This window comes from Prinia subflava, chromosome 5 (assembly GCF_021018805.1).
Source record: "Prinia subflava isolate CZ2003 ecotype Zambia chromosome 5, Cam_Psub_1.2, whole genome shotgun sequence".
Lineage (NCBI taxonomy): Eukaryota > Metazoa > Chordata > Aves > Passeriformes > Cisticolidae > Prinia > Prinia subflava.
In genome coordinates, this window is record NC_086251.1 from 16,684,843 (window position 1) to 16,707,948 (window position 23,106).

General features: G+C 43.7%; 1 protein-coding gene across 2 annotated transcripts; it reads right to left on the bottom strand.

Moving 5' to 3' along the window:
- Positions 1–10,279: 10,279 nt before the first annotated feature.
- MRPL23 (mitochondrial ribosomal protein L23) lies at positions 10,280–22,841 on the bottom strand. Of its 2 annotated transcripts, none has more exons than XM_063398172.1 (5): positions 21,384–22,789; positions 21,130–21,252; positions 20,389–20,471; positions 18,469–18,542; positions 10,280–10,650 (listed from the first exon to the last, which is right to left on the bottom strand). In XM_063398172.1, exons 1-5 carry the CDS (start codon positions 21,695–21,697, stop codon positions 10,486–10,488), a joined length of 759 nt encoding a protein of 252 aa, XP_063254242.1. In that variant the 5' UTR covers positions 21,698–22,789; the 3' UTR covers positions 10,280–10,485. The 2 variants fall into 2 exon arrangements, with proteins under 2 accessions (XP_063254242.1, XP_063254243.1); XM_063398173.1 differs by lacking the exon at positions 10,280–10,650 and adding an exon at positions 15,626–15,712 and having other exon boundaries at positions 21,384–22,841.
- Between the last annotated feature and the right edge of the window lie 265 nt (positions 22,842–23,106).

Sequence of the window (23,106 nt, forward strand, 5' to 3'; positions counted from 1 at the left end):
ACCAACCCTTTTCTGCCTCTGCCTCATATTCCAGGCAACTTTGCTGCTGGCTCCTTGCTCCTTTTGAGATGAGTTCTTCCCCTCCTCCACTCTCACAGGGTCAACCACACGGCTGCCCTTTAGTCACTGCTCTTCTCATTCCACACTTCTCCTCCACCAGATCATCTCCACCACCCGCTCCATCTGCCTACCCAACATGTGCCCTTCAAGCTGTTTCTGAGCTACAGCCAAGACCCTGAAGCCAGGCTCTCCAGGGCAAAACATCTTTACTGACAAGGAGGCTTTTGGGGTGCAATTCAAGCTCAATCCCCTTTTACACTGCCAGGAGGGAGGGAAATGCCCACTCTGTACCAGCCACACTGTGAAGCTCATTCTCAATGTTACTGGACCAATGGGCCAAGAACCCATTTTTCTCTTCTCAGGTGTTTCTTCCACTGCTTTTGAAGCACAAGATGATTCAGCACAATGGAGGCTCATTTCTTGTGGTAGTAGTGGTGACAACCATTCATGCACAGAAGGAAAACTGGAGGACATGACATCCCATGTTTGTGGGCTGTGCTCCTCAAAGACAAAAGACTCTCCAGATCTTGAGGGATCTTGAGAGATGGTTAAGGGTGTGTTGCTCAGTCTGCCCTGCTCTTGTGCTTCTGTCAAAGATGCAAAATATTTGGTACTTCTTCTTTTTTCAAGAGGCCCCTGATCATAGCTGAGGCTCAGTGTCTATTTAAAAGACAATTTCTTGCATACTGTAATAGAGAGAAAACATACAAGAATGTGAACTTCGGAGTTCAAACCACAGAAAGAGAAATGAATCCCTGTAAGAAAATTCATAGGAAACCCTCCCACTATAAGTCAGTCTCACATTTTTGGAGTCCATCTCAGATCCATAACCATAAATCCCTGTGTCTGCTAATATGAGAATAGGATGCACTTCAGCTATTCTGAGGCACAGCTACAGACCTCCCCAAGGCTGGCTTCTTTGCCCACCCTGTGCCAGGGCCTGGGCAACATGGACCTGCTTTTTGAGAGCCATCTCTCTGGTGTCTGGATCTTGGGGAAAAGCAGGAAGAGAGGGGGCCCTGAAGGAACTCCATTTCTCAGTACTAGAGTGATCCACAATATACCCAGGGCCACAGCCAAATGCATTAGACCACAGCATTCCCAGATCCTACTCAAGAGTCTTCATAATTCCTCTTCTCAAGCCAAGAAAAACAGCAAGCAGAAAACAAATAACAGTGGGCAAGCAGGAGTATTTGTCCCTTACTACAATGGCCTTAAGCAATCAGAGAGGTAGGGCTGATGAACCTTTAATTACTTGTGCAATAATGACCTCTGTTTCCAGCATTCCTTGGCAGGCAGGAAGTGGCTGGAGCAGTCAGGGACCTGTTATGCTCTCTTCTCTCTTGAAATTGATACGAAGGCCCCTCACCCAGCTGGTCACAAGTTTCAAGATACACTCCACACAGAGGTTGTTTATAGCGATTAAAAGCAGTGAAAAGAAAATACAATAAAAACAAAACAGCTCTTTTACTGAGAAGCTATTACTGAACAGCACAGCTCTATAGCTAAGGTGCTCAAAACTCTGCTGCTTTTTCCAGATAGCTAAAAGAGTGATATTTTTAAAAAGCAAATTATGAAACCAGCTTTCAAACTCAGTACATCAATATTTTCTGTAGTGTGTCATACTCCACCAAAGAGGGAAAGGAGGGGACACTTTTCACTAAGGACACCTAGATCTTAGCCAGAAAGACAAGCAGGGTCCAGAGGAGAGTGATCACCACTAGGCAATTTCTATGACATAAAATGAAGGCAGAAAGATGTTATGGAATTGGCCCAAGCTCAGCTGAACACAGTTTGGGAGTTCACTCTCCTGATTCTCAGGCAACAGAAATGGGCTTTCTTTTGGGGGCAGGGGGAAATCAAGACCTTCACAACTGGCAGCTGAAGAACACAGAAGGGTGCTCTGCCTCCTCACAGGGTCTACCACATAAGTGGAAGTGCTGTAGCTGAGACAGCTGCCAAGCCTGATGTCTGTCCCAAGCTCCATCTCGGCTGGGATTCTGCAACACAACAGAGGCTGATCCAAAGGTCAGAAAAAGAAACTCTGCAAGAGGCAGCTCACAGACTATTTCACTTCCGAAATAAGTAAGTCTCTTCCTATCCCCATCTCCATCTGCTGGAGTCAGCTTGTGCCTTGACGCACATGGCATCGACAGCTTCCCAAAACTCTTGTTCTTTTAATATTACCATTAGCTCTCTGATATCTTGGTTATCCACAGAAACAGTCAGAGTGTGTCTGCATCCAGCAAAGTTCTTGGCCCTGATATTTTGTGGCAAAGAATTGCACAACACTAATCTAGCCCACTGTTGAGTGAAAACATTTTATGTCAGTTTCTATCTTGTCTTCTTTTTTGTTCCTTTGACAGTCCCCATTCCCATATATCATAAAGGGAGGTGCTTCTGCATAGTCCATCTCTAATTATGTTGCTTCGCATTTCTCCCTCTTCTAGAATTAGTGTTAGTACAGGCTTTTCAATGTCTTTTCACAAGGGGTCGTTCTCTCTACAATCACAGCTGGCTCCTTCACTCCCCCTCCTCTTGGAGACAAAGTGGCCAAAACAACATAGTGTATGCCACTATTTAAGGGAATCTTTGCAACAGAGAAAGATGTCCTGGGATTGCTGAGCAGCTTTCCCATCAATTAAAACAGGGAACATGGAGATAAAAGGAGTCAACTTCTTCTGCTGACTGAAACCTCTGCTCTGTGATGCATTAGGGCAATACAGAACTGCCTTGGGTCAGAAAGCAGCTGCTTTGAACGCAAGACTGATGCTATAGGCAGACCCATCAGTCCCTGTCCTCTTTCACCAGCCAAAAAGGATAAGGAAAATTCCAAATGGCAGAACACCACTTAGCTGTAAAGTCTGCTCCAGTGGAATTATCCATTGCTTTCATTAGCCATTCCCTTGCCCTGCCTCACACTGCAGAACTCTGCCGGCCACATGCCACTGCTCTCACTGCCCAGAACCTAGAAGAATGAACATGCAAAAAATATCCCCAGGGATGTGCCCATCTGTTAATCTAAAGACATTCCCTCTGCTTGTAAACACCCTTAGTTTGTTTTCTAGTTGTTCTAGCACTGTAAGATATGAAGAAGATCCAGATGGACAAAGCTACCTCATCCACTGAGATGCCAGCAGGCAAAATAACAGAGATCTCCACTTTCCCTCCTCTGTTGGATATCCAGTCAGGTCACAATCACTATTAAGCCCATCTGGAGAAACCGAAGCATTCAGAAGTTCACTGAGTCATCAAAAGCAACAAAGAGCAGCAGCAGCAGTGGGCTGCCACGCAGCTCTGGAAAAGTCCCCTTCAAAACACTAAGTCCCTGGAATGAAGGGCTGTCTTGCCTCATCCATGAGATTATTTTAACGGCATGTTCATGAATTCATCCCAAACTTCATTCAGAAGAGTCAACAGGGAGGTGCTCGGAGAGAGGAGCACCATCTCCTGTTTGAAAGCAACCGACCAGGAGAGATCCCGTGGGCAGAAAGGGGAGAACCACAGTGTTAGAGCAACTCAGAGTTTCGACATCAAGTCTTAGGGCATCTTAGGCCTCCTCACGCTGACCCTGTAGAGATTTGCCTCATCAGCCCTTAACAACAGGACCCATCTTTGAATTCCAGGGCCCAGCTACGTCTGCAAAGCAGTAGCAGCATCAGCCCAACATATATTGGGCAAAGAAGCAAAAGAAACAGCCCATGTCTGTTTCAAAAGGCTTGAAAGGTCCTGCCCTTCTCTTCCTCTAGCCCCTTGCATAAAAGCTTTGCATGCAGAGCAGTGTCTCTTGGGTCCCTCATTCTCTTGAGCAAAGTAAACAGACATCCAGTGCAGTGACAAATGAACAACAAACAGAGGGAGAAGAAGAAAAAAACCTTGCTGCCAACTCAAAGATTTTTTCTTGGCATGTTTAACTGAAAAAAAAAAATGTGCAAGCTATGCCCCAGGGGTGACCCTGCATAAAGCTTTCTGGCAGCTCCAATGTCTGCCATTTCCCCCTCACATCACCACAGACACCCCATCTCTTCCTGTGCTCTTACCCTGATGCACACGCACACATACAGAGCCCCAAGAATCCTGGCACCCAGGCAGCTTTTTCTTTTTCAACCATGCCAAAACAAGCTCAGCTCCTAAATCCCTTTTAGAATTTGGGCTTGTGTGGAAATGTGTTTGCCTCCATCCCATGTTTATTTTCTTTTGTTTTCAGGTTTGTTAGCCCAAGGGCAAATGTTGTTCCTAGCACCAGTTTTGGGGTTGGGTTTTGTTTTGTTTTCTCTTTTTTTTTCTTTTTTTTTTTTTTTTTTTTTTCTTTTTTTTTTTTTTGGTATTTATCTTTCAATCAAGTGTTCCTCCTTGCAAGGATAAACAGGATGTTTAGGGACTCTGGGTATGACAACCAGTCTTTGACAACTGTTGTGAGACACCACACACTGGGTTTACCATGTGTGCAAGCACTGGCACGGCTCAATCTGCAGCAGGCTCTTTTCATGACCTAAGAAACCTTCAACAGCTCTGTTTTCAGCGCAGGCTCCCGAGAAATGCACCACACAGACACGACCCAGAACAACTCCCTGCCTTCTCCCTCCATTTAGGAGGATAACACCTGCCCACACCACAGCCATTCCCTTTCTGGTCTGCTCATTTCACTTTTTCAGCCACACTGAACTATGCACTGCCACTGAGAAATTTTTCTTTTCCAGGTGTATAAAGACAGACAAGAGTCAAAATCACACATCAACACAGGGAGTTTCCCAAGCCTTTTTTATAAGAACAGGTTTTCCAAGCCTTGAATCACTGACACTGGTCTGACTCCTAAAACAAGAACTTTGGAAAATGAAACGTTGATAGCATTAAGGGCCAGACCCCAAGCAAGACCTACCTGTGTTTTAGACAGGTGTGACTTCTTTAGAAGTGTGTGACTTCTCTAACATCTGAGTCACCACAGAAGAAAATGCACTGCCTAATTCTCCACTGCACAAATTCTCCAAAATCTTAATCACTTTTTATTTGCAGCGTTTTCTAACAGCAGAAGGCAGGAAGAAAGGTTAAGAGACTGATAATTAGTCCTGTTTTGTAATTAAAAACAATGAGTTTTGCACCAGGCCCTAACTACTGTGTTCTCAAGCCACAGAATAAGTGACTGTGATGTATTTCCCAAATTCTGCAAGCTGGGTGTGTCTGCAACAGCAGCACACACTTTGATAAGCCACACTATACACAAAGAGCTAAATGCTGTCTAAACAGTCATAAATCACTTCAGAAGAAATGGCTCAACCATTATGTCATCTTATCTAGTCTAAAACCTTTTGCATTTAAAGAAAATAATATTTACAGAAATTACCTCCTTTCTCAACAAACATGATTCCTGAGAAGCAACGCTCAGTTTTTCCCATTACAATTACTCTGTGTAATTCACAGGACAAATGACAACATGTTGGTGACTTCCATGCTGTTTGGGCCCAGCTTATTGAAGGAAAATTACTTGTTCCTGCAATGCTGGTCAAGTACAAACCTTGAAATCTATTTCAGGTAACATTCAACCACAAGCTTCTGGCCTATGCACAGAAAGTACAGCATGAAATTTTATGGTGTGTGTCATTCAGGAGGTCAAAAGGGATTATCACAATGTTCCTTTTTAGCCGTGGTACCTATGAGCCTTGGCATATAAGCCACCCTGGAAAGCCATTCTCAGACAACTGCTTTAAATTGGACTCTGAACAGTCCTTGAACTCTACTTGAGGAGAAAGCAGCATTGTCAAGATAACGGTTTTACAGCTTTCAGTCCTCCCAGGAAAAATAGTGCTTGCTTTGTGTACCTTGCCCTGTTGCACACACTGAGCAGACATCCGCTCCAACCCTCACCTCTCTGCGAGCTGTTCCACAAACACGCCAGAGCTGAAGAAGCAATAGTCTGTCCTACAGCCTGAAAACTCAAATAAGTAAAATAGTTCTCCTGAAATAAAAACCCCAGCTTTGATGTCATTGGGATAACCTGGAAGGAGCAGGAATTCCCCAGCCATGAAGATGTTTTCCACAGTAAATCCACCTTGGATAAAGTAAGCCAAATTTTCCTACTGCTTCTTTCATTCAGCACTGCTAATGCTAGTGGGTGAAGAGTAGATCAAATCATTGAATATCTTTTTCTGTCACCCAATGCATAATTTGGGGGTCCCAGGATGGGAGCTGAATGAGCATTGACACACCTGAGGGACGGATGCCATTCAGAGGGCTCTGGACAAGGTCAAGAGATGGGAATCTTGTGAGATTCAGCAAGGCCAGGTGAAAGGTCCTGCTCCTGAACTGGGGCATGAAGATATTAGATGTAACACCTCTCCTGTGAGGAAAGGCTGAGAGAGCTGGGGTTGTTCAGCCTGGAGTAGACTCTGTGGAGACATCACTGCAGTCTTTCAGTATTAAAAGGGAGCCTATAGGAAAGATGGGGATAGATCGTTTAGCAGGGTCTGTTGCAATAGGACCAGGGATAATGGTTTGAAACTAAAAGTGGGTCAGTGTAGATTAGATATAAGGAAGATTTTTACCATGTGGATGGTGTAACACTGGAACAGATTTCCCAGAGAGGTGGTGGATGCCCCATTCCTAGAAACATTCAAGGACAGGTTGGACTGTGCTTTGAACAACCTGATCTAGTTGGAGACATCCCTGCTTATCGCAAGATTGATGGACTAGATGATTTTTTAAGGTCCCTTCCAATCCAAACCATTCAATGATTCTATAGTCTGGGTAATACAGGAGATAAAGCTACCACAGCTTTACGTCTAACCACTTACCCGCTCTGCTGAACCCTCTGAGGTCACATAGCAAGGCTCAGATGATGACAAATGGTTACAAGACTCAGTAACTTTGTGATCTGTAGGAACCTGTTCCTGGTGTCCACCAGAGCACCGCCTACAACGTAAAACTCATTTCTAAGGTGTAATGTTAGGGGAGTCACTAAGATAGTCACCTCTGCACTGTCTCTGCAATTCATTTTGGTTTGTTTAACAAAAAAAAAAACCAAAAAACCCACAGAAGCAACTGTATGTTCCCGCTGAAGTGTCCTGGTATTGCTGGAAGAGCTGGATGGTATTGCTGGGATAGCACTCACTCAGCATAGCGGGATGCCTTTCTCCACCAGACCGGCCAGCGCAGCCAGCTCCACATCTGCCAGCTGCTCCAGCACTTCGCTCTCATTGGGGGGTTGCACACGTTCAGAGAGGAAAGAAACTGCGTTCAGCTTCTCCCTTGCACGTCAGAGAAAGCAGGAGCTGCAGAGCTGTGCACGCCAAGCACAGGACGTGGCTGCTCCTGCACCATGGTGAGCATCAGTCTCTTCAATCAAGCCATTACTATGGTCCTTGGAGAAGTTGTTCACGTGTACACCCACATCCTTGGCCCACAGGTATGGCTGCTGACATAGCCAAGGACAGCTCAACACCTCTGACAGCAGGGCTAGATGTGACTTTGCAAGAGCTGCTGACCCTTTACATCACCCAAAACAAACATCAGGATGTGCTGGAAGCAGCACAGTACCTTGAACAAAACTCAGAAAAAACTCTGTCCCTGTCCTAGTTTCAGCACTCATTTGCTGTACTTCTCTCTGGTACATCTGACACAATTTCTGCCTTTATACTGAAGTATCCTCTTTGTTATCTTTTAGCCCACCTGTACAGCTTGGAGGACAGGATTTGTGAAGCACTGAGGCACCAGATCATATTAAACACTAGCACTCCCTCAGAAACACTGCTCAACAAGGGACTGAGAAAGACTTGAGATCTTTTTAATCCCACTTCCACAGCAATCAGAAGCATTAAAGCAACATAATGTTGGATCTTTTCTTTTAATCTTTTCTTTTCATTTTAATCTTACCTTAATTTCACAGGAATACTGTTTTAGAGGTAGCCAGTAACACTGAGGAATGAGTCCCTGCCCAGTAACAGTGGCTTGGAAGTAGGTGATCTTTTAGGTCCCTTCCAATTCAAACCCTTCTATAGGATTACATGATCGCTCTTATGCAGCTTGAGTATCTGCCAGAATTTGGTTACAGCAACTTCATACAGATGTGGGTGTATTTGCATCTCTCTTTCTTCCCTTTTGTGCCACTCTAGGCAGAAACCTGCCTTGAACATGAGCTAGAAATCAATTGCCCATGCAGAAATCACAGAGTAGCATAGCATGGTATGCTAGTACAGTATAGACCTGCACAGGGGCTTTTGATACTCACTAAGCCTAGAGCACATTTGGGACTGCCAATAAATTTCTCTGACCTTGGGTCCTCAATGCCAGTACAGAAGCTGGCAACTCCAACATCTAACCATTAACAGGGAAGGCAGAGGGTGACGGCTAAATCTGTCTTTGCTGTTAAACCTAATGAAACCTCATTTATCCCAAACGAACATACCTGACTGTTTGCTTGCTCAAGGCTGACCATCCACTTAGGAAGACATATGGCAGCACTAGATGAGCCCTTTCTGTGTTCACCCTTTCTATCTTCACCATGGTGAAAAAGATCAAGTTACCCACATTGGAGATAACCACAAAGGACAGTGAAGAAAAAATAGCAAATTACATAACATTATATTAAAGGAACATAGCCCAAGTTGCAATATATGACATCTTCATACTGATTGGTGAGTTTGAGAAACAGCTCCTTTAAAAAAAAGGAGAGGGCGGGCTGTGTACAGCAGAGAGACCCTTGCACCCAGACAAGTTCAGTCACCCTACTTTAAATCTGGAGGCCAGCTCCTGATTTAACCTGGAGCTTCACATGTCACTACAAAACTCTGGAAAAGCTGCCGTCGCAGATATGCCAAACATATAAACTGTTTTCAGTGAAGTCAGTATTTTTCCACATCTACTATTGTAACTCTGCTGGCAGGCTGGGAGTAGCAAATCCTCCCTTATCTCCTTCCTCTCTAAGAGCATCTCTCTGTTTAAGTACCAGCTAACTTAGATCATACACGATCCCCCTTGGAAAGTGGACAAAGAGGGGAGTATAAAGCAACAAACCACAGAAGGAGGGACTGTCATGCACAAGGGAAGTAGCAGGGAGAAAGAGGTGACTAATGAACAGAAGGGGGTGCGTAAAATCCTACTTGGATTGACTCTCTGGAGAACAGCTGTTTCCTTGTAAACATCTTGCTAGCTGTCCAAACAAGAACTTCAGACACAGAACAATAAAGGAGAGCACTCTGGTAGAAGCGTTGAAGGCCTGGGCTCATTCACTACCCTGTCAACTGCTCCAAGTGGCAGAATTCAAAAGCCAGGGAAACATTAGCTATACATTTAACCCTACATGTGCTGTGTTGTTGCAAACAGCCTGCAGAAACACCCTTCTCCATCTGTGAAGTCTTTCCTAGCCTTACTTTTCCCCGACTATTTCTGACACAACAGCAGAGCGCATTACTTGACAAAGGAAAAGAGGAAATATCCTCATCAGAGCGAAGAGAAGCAGCCCCAGAGCCAAGAAATGAAAACACTGAACGTGGCAGCCCAAAAGGCCTAGAAAAGTTCTACCACTGCCCTGGCATCAGTAACTTGGAAGTAGAGGGAGTTACACCAGGAAAAGTAAAAAGAGTCTTTTTATTAGTCCTCAGCACAAAACAGGCTACACTGGCAGAAGCATTTCTATGCCAATACAACTGTGTCCACATAGGACGCTTGCCAGCACTGCAAGGTAGCTGTGGAGAGGGGAAGGAATACCAGCACAACCGTGCCTGTAAACATTCCTAAAGCAGGCTGGTCACAGAGGACAGCTACCTGCACTGCACAGCAGCAAGCAGGAGACGTGCACCACCTTTGCTCCTTGATGCTTAAGGGGATCAAATACATACCTGCCCAGTCACAAACCTGTCCTATAAACCCCGTCCCCAAAATGTCACAGAACTGTTACAAGAGTACAATAAGATCACATGCATTTCTCCAGGAAAGGAGAGGGTCACTGCAAGGAAGGCAATAGGACAGTAGGACACAGTAAGTGACACTAAGGGAACCCTACGTCCTGAGCCTATAGTCCCATTTTCTACACTTTCATAGCCCCTCTGTCTAACCTACCTTGACTTTTATACATTCTTGTCAACACAAACTGCACATATCCTGGGAAATTAAATACTCTACTTCTGCTCAAAACTACCCGCAGCAGCACGAAAAAGGTAAGTGCAATGACAGTCTCATAGTCAGAAATGACAACAAGGAATTCCACACTTTAGAAACAGTCCACAAGTTCACGGAAAAGACCTGGTGCAGTCAGATTTATTTTACCTTTTTATTTCTTCAGGGCCATTTTGTTGTAGTCATGCACAAGCAGCCAGAAAAAACACACACTAGCAAGGGCTGCTCAAGAATAAACATTCGGTCATTACAAGAAGAGTGCAAGTTGTGCTAATCAAAATCCCTCTGAGCCTAAAGGAAGGCAGCTGGCTTGTTGCATCAAAGTCCAAACCAATCAGGGACTCCACCTCGTCTGGGGTCACCTTCCTGCTTCTGCTTCTCTTTCTCCATATATTTATCCCTGAAGTCATCGAAAGAGCGAGTTTCTGCGTCTTGTTCTTTCTCTGGAAATAGGTTGGGAAACTGAAAGGTTTGTCCTTGGCCCTAAAGAGAAAACAAATGGTCAGAGAGACATTCCAGCCCTTCTGCAGTAGCTATGATCTTAGGGTGAAAGACCACCCTGAATTTTCAGCTAGTGCAGAATGGTACCTCGTGACCTCCCAAAATCTCTTTCCACCCGTGTCCCCCGGATACACGTATGTCCCTTCTCCTCAAAAGCTAACTTTCAGCCTCTCCTCCTTTGTGTGCTACTTAAGATACTGACTTTTTTTTTTTTAATAGATGAATGATCAGGAGATGGACATTTCTTCAAAGACTTTGAATCAGCTCGGAGATGTTGTGTGAGTCATACAGTAAAAGCAAGAAGAGCAAAATAAGTTATTTTGTTAAAGTAACACCACCAGGGAAATACACAGTGGAGCAGGCATTCATTATGTTAACACTCAGAATGTGAGTAGTGGTTGTAGTTGTTTAGATCTCAGCTAAGGATAAGAGAGAGCAGCCCTAGCAGCTGTTATTGTAGGGTGTAATGTGGGAATACAGAATAACAGATATCAGAGGTCTCTTATCAACAGACATAAAGACTATGGTGTAAAACAATTACAGTGGGAACAATCTGTCTAATATATCACTAATGAGATTAAAGTGATTACATCTGCATCAGTCATTCTGCCTAACAGACAAGTCATTTTAGTGAAACATCATCATCAGATCTATGTCTCCCACGTGGAAAATAAACATTTGCTTGGTCTCTGGTTTTTATCTAACAGCAGGAAACCATTTTTTCTGTGGAAATGTACTATCCCATTAACATTACCTACTTATTTTTAGTGGTGTTTGCTCTAAGCAAAACTTCATTAAACTCAACAATATCAGCCCTTCCATTCTGTATGGGACCTTGCACAATAAAACTTGTAACTGGTCACCCATAACCCTAAAATTACTCTCCAAAAACACTTACAAACACTACTATACATTAACTTCTTTGGCAACATTCTGCATACAGAAATCTCAAGAAAAGCATTTAATTGCTTTAACTGCTGATGAATATAGGTGGATTTAGCTTTTTTTTCAGATCAGCTAGTCCTTACATTTATTCAGTAAATACAACGAAACAAGAGGCTCAGTTATGAAACGGTTCCACAAAGGACACGAAAGGCGCTTTCCCCAGCATACCTACTCTACATTTTGGGATCAGAAATATGACATAAATAAATCCAACAGAACCATCACCACGTCCCTGACCCAGCTGAATGTCTGCTATTTTTTATTTAATCATATACACTCAACTGGGCAAATAACAGGTGTAAAAAAATCTAAGCCTCATATGCTTTGGAGAGAAAAAAGCATTACTTATCCCAGATGAGATTATCCAGACTGGAATCTACAAAATACCAACTCTACCCAGAAATGCTCCAGTTGTTTTTGTAGTGCATACTTCTTGGGGGTTTCCTAAGAGCCTGACCATACTACAAAAACAACAAGGGAGCTGCTGTGTACATTGCCTTTTCCTTGATTCTAGCCTGGATAAGCTCAACTGGAACATATCAAGGTTTTCCTTTCCATTGGTGTACACTGGGGTTTCAGCCCTTTTGTACCTTTAAATTACCACCAGGTATCCTCATAATAGCTGTCCTTTGACAGCTAAAGCACAGTCCCATTTCATGGCACAGAAACTGGCCTTACCAGGGTCCTTGAGCAAGCCCAAAGCTGCAGCCTACTGAACCTCTTCCTGTAGCAGGATCAACAACAAGCACCCTTGAGGCCAAGCACTCCCCAGGATTTTAACACACTGAAGCATTTGGAAAGGATTTGTTAATATTACAAAAAATTGCTGTGTTTTAACTGTGCTGTGGGCAGGTCACTGAGCCCTACAGAACAGACAGGGCCCACACTAAAGAACTGTCTGCCCTGGAGAGGAAGCCATTTTAGTTAAACAAGTCAGAAAACAAATCAGGCTAACATGGTAGGCACACCACCTCCACTGAAAATCTGAGAACTATTTATATTTGTAACAGTGTAGTAAGGGACTGCTCTTGTTATGCAGCACTTTCCTTCTGGTATGCTTCCAGGACCAATGCATTTCCCTTATTGGAGAATGACGGAAAGCTGTCCCTAAAGCATGCTAACAACATCCACAGTAATTCACTAAGCATTGCAAAACAGATACTCTTAAAAAGAGGGAAGAAAACAAAAAAAGATACACACAGAGGCTGTAGCAAAACCAGACAAACCTTTAAGCTGTTTATCAAAGTGCTCACAGTTCCCATTTCAAGGCTGGTGGAAGTCAAATATTGAGCTGAAAATGTCAATCTGTATCTGAAATCTTTTAATAAATCAGAATCAGCACAGACAAGTTGGCTCTTTCCAGCTCTTGTTTTGTGAAGAAATTCTGATTTTGGCTGGCAGCCAAACACGATTTGAAACAGCCAAGACATTACACCCTGAGAACTGAAGGTTGATAAATCTTAAGTAACAATGCTCTGCAGTAATACTGCACTGTAAGGCTCTGGAGTGATGAAAGCTGTATGAAAAATAGCTGTTGTGCATGCTCAGTAGCTAGTTTTCAGAAGAAGCCTGTATCTTGGGTATTTCAAAATTTCAAAAATACCAAAAGGCATCAACTTCCATAAAGGATTGTGAGTTTGTCCAGGCATATTTACACACAGTGCATCTTCTACATAATGCCAGAGGCTACTGATGTTCAAGCTCATATGCCACCTCAAAAAAAAGCCTACCAAAGGAACAGAGGGGTTTTCAGTCCTTTACACAATACTGCTTTTTCTTAACCCTTTTCTTTGTAAAAGTTTTTCCTTCTATACAACAACCATCTGACAACCATATGACAAACGCATCCTCAATGAAATCCTCACTGGAATAGAGCACACAATTTTTACCATGTTCATCAGGGTTTATCTGGTTTACAAACTGCTAGAACATGAAGTGCTGGCATACTCAACAGGAAAGGAAGATTCTGGCTTACTTGAACGTAAGCCTTGCATTTGTTCACAGTTTTACCTTTCGCAAGCTATTTATCCCTTTAATTGCTGAATTTCTGAGATTCTCATAAACTGAAGTAACTTCTAAAAAGGCTAGAACTTACTTCAGCTTTAGAACTTCTGGCAGCATAATTACCTTAGTTATAGAGGCACAGAGAAAGGGGTAGAAGATAACACCACCTTTCTACTCAACACAGCTGTGCTAAAAGAAAATCCTGTAAAAAAGATAGACACTGGAAAAAAACGTAATTTTGCTCAGATAATTCAGTCTGTCATGGAACTGAGTGGTGCACTGACAGCAAAAGATCTGTTTCACCAATGTGAAGTGATCCTCTGATACTCTGGAATTTGTCAGGGTAAGCTCTACCACCATGTGTTCACCTCACTCTCAAGCAAAGCCTTACAATACTAACAAAAAAAAGAACCAAAAGCCCCAAACAAAGCAAGTCAGAGAGGTGGCATTGAACACCTAAAAAAAATAAAGGCAACATGATGATTTTACACATTGCTGTTCTCAGTTTGGGGTCTTTCCGGAGACCTTCCTTTTTCCTACAAATTCTGAGGTTATGCACAAGTGAGATGTGTGGTCCAGTGTTCAGATAAAAGAAATGGAACCCATTAAACATCTAGTCCTGCGCAACTCTAATCCTCAATTCAGCATTATCCAAAAGTAAAGTGAATTGTATTCAAAGCCTTATGAGGATTCATTTGCTAAATGCTAATAACATCCTTCACCATAAAAGCATCAAATATTTATTTTTCCCTTTAGATTTCAAGCCCTTGTCCTAAGAAGGGTGAAAACAACTTTGTTCTTGGAGTCTGTCTGAGGAGTTATCACAGGAGTGGTCCAAATTGCCCCCATTCATTTTAATGAGAGGTTAAGTGACCTTAATTAGGCGTATGAAGTCAAGTGCTGGCCTTTCCACTGCTGAGCCTCACGTCAGAAAACTGCTGGAAGGATTATCCAGCACAAACTCACTTATACTTCTCTGACCTTTGAGTCCCCTGGAAAGTTTAGAAATGGAAGATCAGCACAGATATTACTGTGCAGCAATGATGCAGCAAACACCAATCATGTAAACAACTGTGAGATCTTCTGGTTATTTGGACAATTGAAGCACTTACTACTGTCCTTCAGAATTAACAGAAAAGTGATGTTTATCGTATCATAAACTACAAAAATGTTGGACTCCCAAAAGCACGGGATTCAGGCCAGCAGTAGCAGCAAATGCAGCTAAGTTTAATAATCCAGTGCATTTGAACAATTCTCCTACTACTGCAGTGGTACCATCTGATGCTAAAACACATGGCAAAACAGCACAGAAAACAACTTCAAAAATCCACTCAGGAACAACACAGCATATGGATCATCCAAGTTTCCCCTGAATTCAAAAGAAAATTGCTGTCACATCTGATGTGCAAATAGGTTAATTACTGTGAATTTACAGGACACTCTAAACGGGGGTTGAGGAGAAAGTCTTTGCAAAAATGCTCCCACCGGTGCTATCATTCAAGCAGCTAAATAGGTGTTAGTCCTAACACTGACAAGGTCAGACTCCTTTTTACAGCCATCTCCACTAGATTTCTCAAAACAGATTTAATTAAAAATAGGTCTGGATTCCAGAGGCTTGTCTACAGTTGTGCTCCCACGGGTCCTAACACCTGTTAAGCTAAACTAGTGAGAACACTGAAGGAGGAGAAGGAGGGAATGTTGTTTGTTTGTTTGTTTAATTTCCCTGATGTTAATGCAACTGCAAAGTTTCCCACTGGTTTTCTTTTCCTCCTTTTTTCTTTGCATAATAATTATAGCTGTACTGGAGTAAGGAGAAAGGCTGCTGCATTACATTTATTTTATCTAATGTGCAAAGATACAAAACTTGGGTTTAATTTTAAAAATTGAACAGTGTAGAAAAATAGCATTTGATACACAGGGCCATAACTTAAGTCTCTAACTTAAACCTTTCTTACCACATTCCAAAAGGGGAAAAAAGGCAAGCAGGCTCTGGAATGGGAAGATATTGTTGATCCACAGCCTTCTATGATTTGAGGTATTTTTTTGGTGTGAAAATATTTTGCTTGGACGGATCACATATTTGTCCAGTTACCGCCTGAGAATAAAGTAAACAGCTCTGAATCTCCAAGAAATAGTATTTGGAAAAGAAAGGACAACAATTCTTACATGTGGAACAGCTGGGGCACTAGTCTGACACCTAAGGGCATGTTGACTATGACTTCATACACCTTCCACCTTTGAGACACTTGCAGTAAGTCAATGGATGTGGGTGTTGCACTGGGACACACTGGGTGATGCTTTATGAAGCAGAGAAACATAACTGCTCATGAGAATAAATTCCATTTCATTCAGGAAAACTGCATCACAGCTGCAAAGCCACGCTGGAAAGAGCAATACTTCCACCTAGTGGGCAACACTAAGAACAACCCAAGACCTTCCAAAAACACATCCGTATTTTTCCAGTCATATGCAGTTTTAACTTGAAACTGGATTAATGAGAGAAAACACAGCTGGTAAAAATGGTGGGAAAGCCCAGCTACTCTGACTCACGGCAGATGCAAACTAATTCTCATGAAAATAAGGATTTTACAGTGGTTACCAAAGACTTTCCTAAATTAGGCAGATAGTAACAATGGACTGCATGGGGCCTGTAGTGGCCTGATCACACCACGAATGAGAATAAAGGCAAACCCTTAATATTCAGAAATGACTCTGGGTTTCTGGTTTCACCCACTGTTTCAAGCTGGTGTGAACACAGAGCTGGGAGCTTATTGTCTGAAACATCAGAGCTAGTGATGAAAGCAACAAACAAAAGTAAAAAGAGAAAGGGGGAGGAATAAAGAAACCAAAATGTTAATGGAATTAACAGACCACAACAATAATAGGAAAAAAACAGACCAAAGAGACCAGGAATGAGGTGAAGAAAAAACACAGAGACCAAGCTTCACTGGCAAGATTTAGCAAACAGTCAGGATTCCCTCCCTTGACATGAAAAACACCACCAAAAAGTGGTCCCCTGACCCTGTTCATGGAATAGATGGAAAACATGGCATTCCTTAAGAACTTACTATGGTAACTACAGTCTAAGGCAATAAGGGACTCTTGCTGTCCCATGTACTAAGAGACCTGAGTCACAGTGCAAACAGGGCTCTGTGCCTTGCCCAGAAGACAAAATGGGAGGCTGGAGGAACAACCAAACTACTCCTGTGCACCTGCCTCCCATACCAAGGTAGTTTAGGTAAATCTCCACACCTGGGCTGACCAACCCTTAAGGTTATGGCAGCTACTCTCAGTTGAGAGGCTGAATGTGAAATAAATGCACAAAGGCACTGCCTTAAACGTCTTGCTCCAACAGAGCAGCAGCATCCTGTGTCCCACCCCCCCGAGATCTGTGGGTTGCAGACTACCTCCTTCTCACCTCAGCAGACATAGGACACAAGACTGCATTACAGTGAAATAAAATCTGAGAACTGACTACAGTTCACTAGAGACACATGTCTGCTCCAGTCTTGGGAAAGAAGTTTCTAAAAGCAAGGTAGTCACTAGCAGGAGGCTGTGGCAATGGAAAGTGCCTGCAACTACCTACTAAAAAGAACAACACTCAGAGAAAGCAACTTGTGAGATACAACATCATCAATCCAAGCACTCACTTCCTAATTGTACAGTCCTGCTCTCCAGCAAACAAAAACCTAGCACAGACAAATCCATGAGGGAGAATTTGCTCACCAAAACAGAGACTCTTCCTTAGAAAAGGAATGTGTGTTTTAGCCATTGTAACGTAAAATTCTCACAGAGATAAGGTTGCCTTTAACTTCAGCAGAGTAAATCAGTTACTCCTCATCTAAATACAACTCTGTTACTTTTTAGTAACATTGCAGTTTATATTATTCTTTAAATTAGGTAAGGGATGTCTAGAAAAACACTCCGTCCTCACTTTTCTTTCTCCTCCCCTTTCCAGAAGGGGCTTAGGAAAAAACTTCTAAACATAGTTAAACTTTGAAATATTAACAATCACATTTCCCATTGTCTGTGCCTCTTTAGTTTGACTCCAAGTCCATATGAAGTCTTAGCCAGTCTTTAAGATCACAGAGTGTTCCCCCAACACTGAATCCTTGCCCCAAGACAGAGTAACAGTGGTGTGGTGTTGCCAACTGCAATTTTGAGCTTATGGTTTTACAACCATAAATACCATCTCTTTAATGTCATTTTGGTATGTGAAGGGGTTTTCTGTCACTGGTTGCACTTCTTTTTTGCATAAAGGCAAGTAAGCCCAATAGAGGTTTAAACTATTCTATGGTCCTGTTATGAAAGAAATTTACAAGAACATGAACCTCCTTTTCCACTGGGCAACCAATATATGTTTCAGAGCCCGGCTCAGCCACAAAGCATGCTTGTTTGGACATGACTAAAGGCTCTCCAAGGAATAAGCCTAAGTCTTCTCTGAAATTCAAAGACTTTTAATAAGAAGTTCCCTACCCTCACAATATATTCTTTCACTTACTGGACATTTCAGCAATCCACCACACAAGTGGTGAACCTTCCAGCACACAGACTACAGGGTCAGCATGAAACTCTCTGGCAAAGCAGCACCCTATGACCTCAGTCCACAACCTACAGACAGACCTCAAACCAACACAGGACTTTAAAAAACTCCATTTGTTTGAATTTGATCTTTAGACCAAGTCATTTAAATCTATTTACATTCTGGAATGCATTAAAGAAACTGTCACTATTAGAGGATTGGCAGAAATATTCAGCCAACCAGGACAACTCAGTGGCCATTACTTTCAGCTTGGCTGGTTAACAGTGCCTTCCTCTTTCCTCACAAGCATCCATGTTAACTCAACTCACCAGCTGTACATAGGCAACCTTGTAATCTGGCTTCTTCACTCTCTGATTCCTGTGATTCCTCTTGTTGTTTGCACCTGCAGAAATGAAGAGAATCCCACCTTTTACTTCACAGAACTTCTGAGTTGTCCAAAGCAAGGCCAGGCTGAAGGAGGGACTTGGCCATCTCTGATTTATTGTTAAGAGGAACACTCTTCCTTCACTTCCAGCATAGCACCACAATTATTAAAGTATACTGAAACTGGTGGACACTGCTCTCCTTGTTTACAAGCAGGGAACCAAGGCATCACCAGCCTGCAGCCATTGTGTCTTCACACACAAAGCCTGCAAAGAAGCGAGGAGAAAAGTCTCCCAGGCAGGGGCCAGGGGTGATAAACTGCCCTCCCAACATGCACAGCTTCAGGAAGACAAGGAGAAAATGACTAAAGAGCCTTAAACTTGACAATTTTTACTATTCAGCTGATGAGCTGATCTACTGTTTATACACCAAGATATTATATTCCACATCCAAACAAACTAAAGCACCTCAAGCTTCTCCAACTATGCTGGTCGCAACTGAAGTGGGAAGTACAACTTACCCCCTTCATGTCCGGCAGACATTAAAGCTCTCAGATTTTTAGGCACTTCTGACTATATACCATCACCTAAAATTAGCTGTGAGGGACAAAATGGTTATAAGGACAAGCATGCCTATTTTTCAATGCTGTTTGGAACTAGATGTGTCTGGTATTTATGACTTAATTCAATTCTGCTTTTCACATCAGCATATTATAGATGATACTTCCAGGTTTTTATTTCCTTAGTGAGTTAAGAGTTTTACAACATTATTTTGAAGCTTTTTTTCTTTTATCTTCCATTTTTCACTAGTACAGGGCTTTTCTTCTATTCCTTTTAAAATCATCCTTAATCTTACAATTATAAACAGTCAGTTCCTTTCACAGAGTCACCACACAAAAAATTAAAAACCTAGCCATCACAGATGTCCTAGCCAACAAGTCACTCTCCATTCCATAATTACACTGTCTGGTAATAAAAAAAGTAAATCAACATGAAAAGAAAAGAAAAATATTCCTGACTGCATCCAAACTGCAGTCAGAGCAGCTCCAGGGAAGGAAGCATTCATATGTAAAGGTGACATTATCTAAATTTATCGTATTTCAGTTAGAGATGAGTCCCTTTGCCTACAAGTCAGAGTTCAGATTAAGTTAAACTAGAAATATTTTTTCTTTTTCTCTTGAGTTGTTTTCTACTGGGTTTTTGGTGGGAATTTGGGTGGTTTTTTGTTGTTGTCGTCGTTTCTAGAGGTTGGACAGGAGATAAACACCACAATGGAAACATTCAAGTCTGTAGCAGAAATCTGGTAACAATAGGTCATAAAAACCTGAAAGTCTGTCAAGATGTTTTTCTGACATTATCTACTGGTTCAACAGAGTATTTTTCTTTGCTGTACAAACAGCTTTTTGTTAGGCCATAACACCTCCTCTGTTTCCATGAGAGCTAATCTCAGCTCATATTTTAAATGAAGGCTACAGGTGAATTTAAGTTTAATTACTACTTGTATTAAAAAACATGAAGCAGTTCCTTCTCAAGGGAGATACTCAGGGGTCTTCAAGGAAAAACAGTACCAACTACAAAAGCTCAAGCTAGATAACTGTCCGGGTGATTAGCCTTTTTTAATTCAGATTTTTCTTTTTAGAGAGAAACTCACCTCATAATTTAATCACAGCACTCAAATATGAAGTGGTGTGTGTTCATTTGAAGGGATGAATAAACAGCTATGATAACAGAGATCACCAGCTAAGCACCTGGAACCACTTCAACCAAAGCCTGCTGAAATCTAACAGATCTTTTGAAAGGTAAAAGTCTACTCTGGCTGCACAGGGATGCTGCATTCATCCCTCTGCACTACTCAGCGGCACTTACCATACTGTATCCTGGTCCTCACTGCAGCGACCGGCACATTGTATATTCTTTCAAGGTAATTCCTGATATCCACTTTTGTCATTCTAGGCAACGAAAAGACATTTTGGGGAAAGAACGAACAAACGAACGAACAAACGAAAGAAAGAAAAGTATAAATATTTAAACAAAATAAACTAGAGACTGATCAATACTGTGGAATAAATGTCTCCTTCTTGTTTTAACCAAGACAGATTTACGACATGAAAGTGTAAACTCAACCTAGACCACACACTGCTACAGTGGTCTATGATCCATAAATTGTAACAATTGTCAAATCCTTTAACTTCTGTAGTCTCAACATTCAAAATGCCAGGCATATTCTGTGGTCAGCAGCCTTTCTCACTGCCCAACCTGAGACGCCTTTCTTTATTCTGAGTAGGAGCTGCTGACCTTACCAGAATCTGCCACAGTCTTATGGGCTCTAATGCGTGCAGGCAAACTGGCAGGAAAGAGTCCTGACAAATAACTGGATACCACGTTGCTTGCTCTGGATCAAGTTCATAAGCAGTTCCTTCTTCCCAAGCCCGCCCCTGGGAAGGCTGAGCCTCACTAACACTCGGGGAGAGGAGCCCGGAGCTCGTCAGTAAATCAGTGCCCTCGCCGCCCCCTGCAGGGTCTGCCTGGCGCAGGAGCCCCTTCCCTGCCCCGGCACTCGGGCCTGCCGCCCCTCCGCCCTCAGCCCGGCTGCCTGCCCGCACTCACTCCATGGAGACGCGGAACTGCACGGTGTCCTCGGGCTGCGGCACGCCGGGCCGCACCGCCAGCATGAAGAAGTTGGGACGGAAGATCCGCAGCTGCGGGCCGCCCCTCTGGAACAGCGGGTACCTGCGGGGACACGCCGCCGCTCACTGACCGGCCGCCCCCGCCGCCCCGGCTGAGCCCCACCGGCCCCTCCGCACCCCATCGCACCCACGCAGCCCACGGCCGCCCGCCCCGCTCCGCCCCGCTCCGCTCACACGGCCCTCCTGGCGCCCGCCGCCATGGCCGAGCCCCGCGGAAGCGGCGCTGCCGGAGCGGCTGCGGCGGGCGGCGGCGGCCCCTGCTGGCGCGGAGGAGCGGCGGGGCCGGGCCAGCCCGGGCTCCGCGCTGTGAGAAACGCACCGAGCTGCCAGAGAGCGTCCAGAGGAAGGTCACCAAGATGAGGAGGGGTCTGGAGCATCTCTCTTAAGAGGAGAGACTGCGGGAGCTGGGCCTGGTTAATCTGGAGAGAAGACTCGGAAGGGATCTCATTATTGCGTGCAAATATCCCAAAGGCGAGTGCCAAGAGCATGGTGCCAGACTTTTTCAGTGCTGCCCAGCGACAGGACAAGGAGCAGTGGCCGTAAACTGAAACACAAGAAGTTGCACCTCAACACGAGGAAGAATATCTTTACACTGAGAGTGGCAGAGCACTGGAACAGGCTGGCCAAGGGCGAGTGTGGAATTTCACTCCTTGGAGATACTGAAACCCTCTGTGCACATTCCCGTGTCACCTGCTCTGGGTGACACTGCCTTAGCGGGGAGATTGGACTGAACGATCTCTAGAGGTCCCTTCCAGCCCTAACAATTCTGTGATTATGTGAAAATCTTGCCTCTGTGGGACGCTGCAGTGCTGTCTGCCTTTGCTGGGGTCCTGTCCTGACTCTCCTCGTGTCCTGCACGCTGGTGAGATCCCAGCAGAACAGAGACAGGGCTGAAGGGTCAGGTCCAGAGAAGGCCACAGAGATGCTGGAAGGGCTGGGACACCTCCCTTGGGAGGACAGGCAGAGAGCTGGGGTTGTGCAGTCATGAAAAGGGAAGGCTCTGTGGAGACCCGATTGTGACCTTCCAGTATTTAAGGGGGCTTATAACACAGAGACTTTTTACCAAGGTATGTTGTGACAGGACAAGGGGCAGCTGTTGTGAACTGAGAGAGGGCAGATTTAGATTAGATGCTGGGATGAAATTCTTTCCTGGGAGGGTGGTGAGGCACCAGAACAGGTTGCCCAGAGAAGCTGTGAATGCCCCATCCCTGATAGTGTTCAAGTCCAGTTGGATGGAGTTTTGAGGAACCTAGTCTAATGAGAGGTGTTCCTACCCATGGCAGGGGAGATGGAACTATACAATCTTTCAGGCCTCTTCACACCTAAACCACTCACAACTCCATGATACGTGAGCATATGCCAACAGAGAGCCGGAGTGGGCACACAGGCAGCAGAAACAGAAGTTTGGAAACATGGGAGAGACTCTGATGGACATCCCTCCACCAAGGCAGTTCAAAGGTTGGCAAAAACAAGAGGGCCTACAGAACAGCTCGCACCTCAAATTTAGCAACAGCCACTCGTGTTTTGATTAAATTAACCAAGTAATTCACGCTTCAGTATTGGATTTTAATATTGTATGCAGGCTAACAGCCTCAATAAATATTTTAATGTATTATTAGAATGAATCATTCTCTATTGTACTTGTCTGCATTTAATAAAAGCTATGTGCTGAAAACTGCTACTTCTGGAGATTTGTTCCTTTATTCCCGCTTCTTTGATTCGCTTCATCACTCAAACTTTGAAGTCAATTTCAACTACATTTGGCAGCCAGATTATGAGCTCCCCGAGAACAGTTGGCTCTTGATATCTGCCTGTATGATGGCTTAAAATAGGGCCCCAGTCCTGAGTCTTTGCTGATGATACTGAGCCTATTGCCCCTTGTAGAGACAGAGCAAAT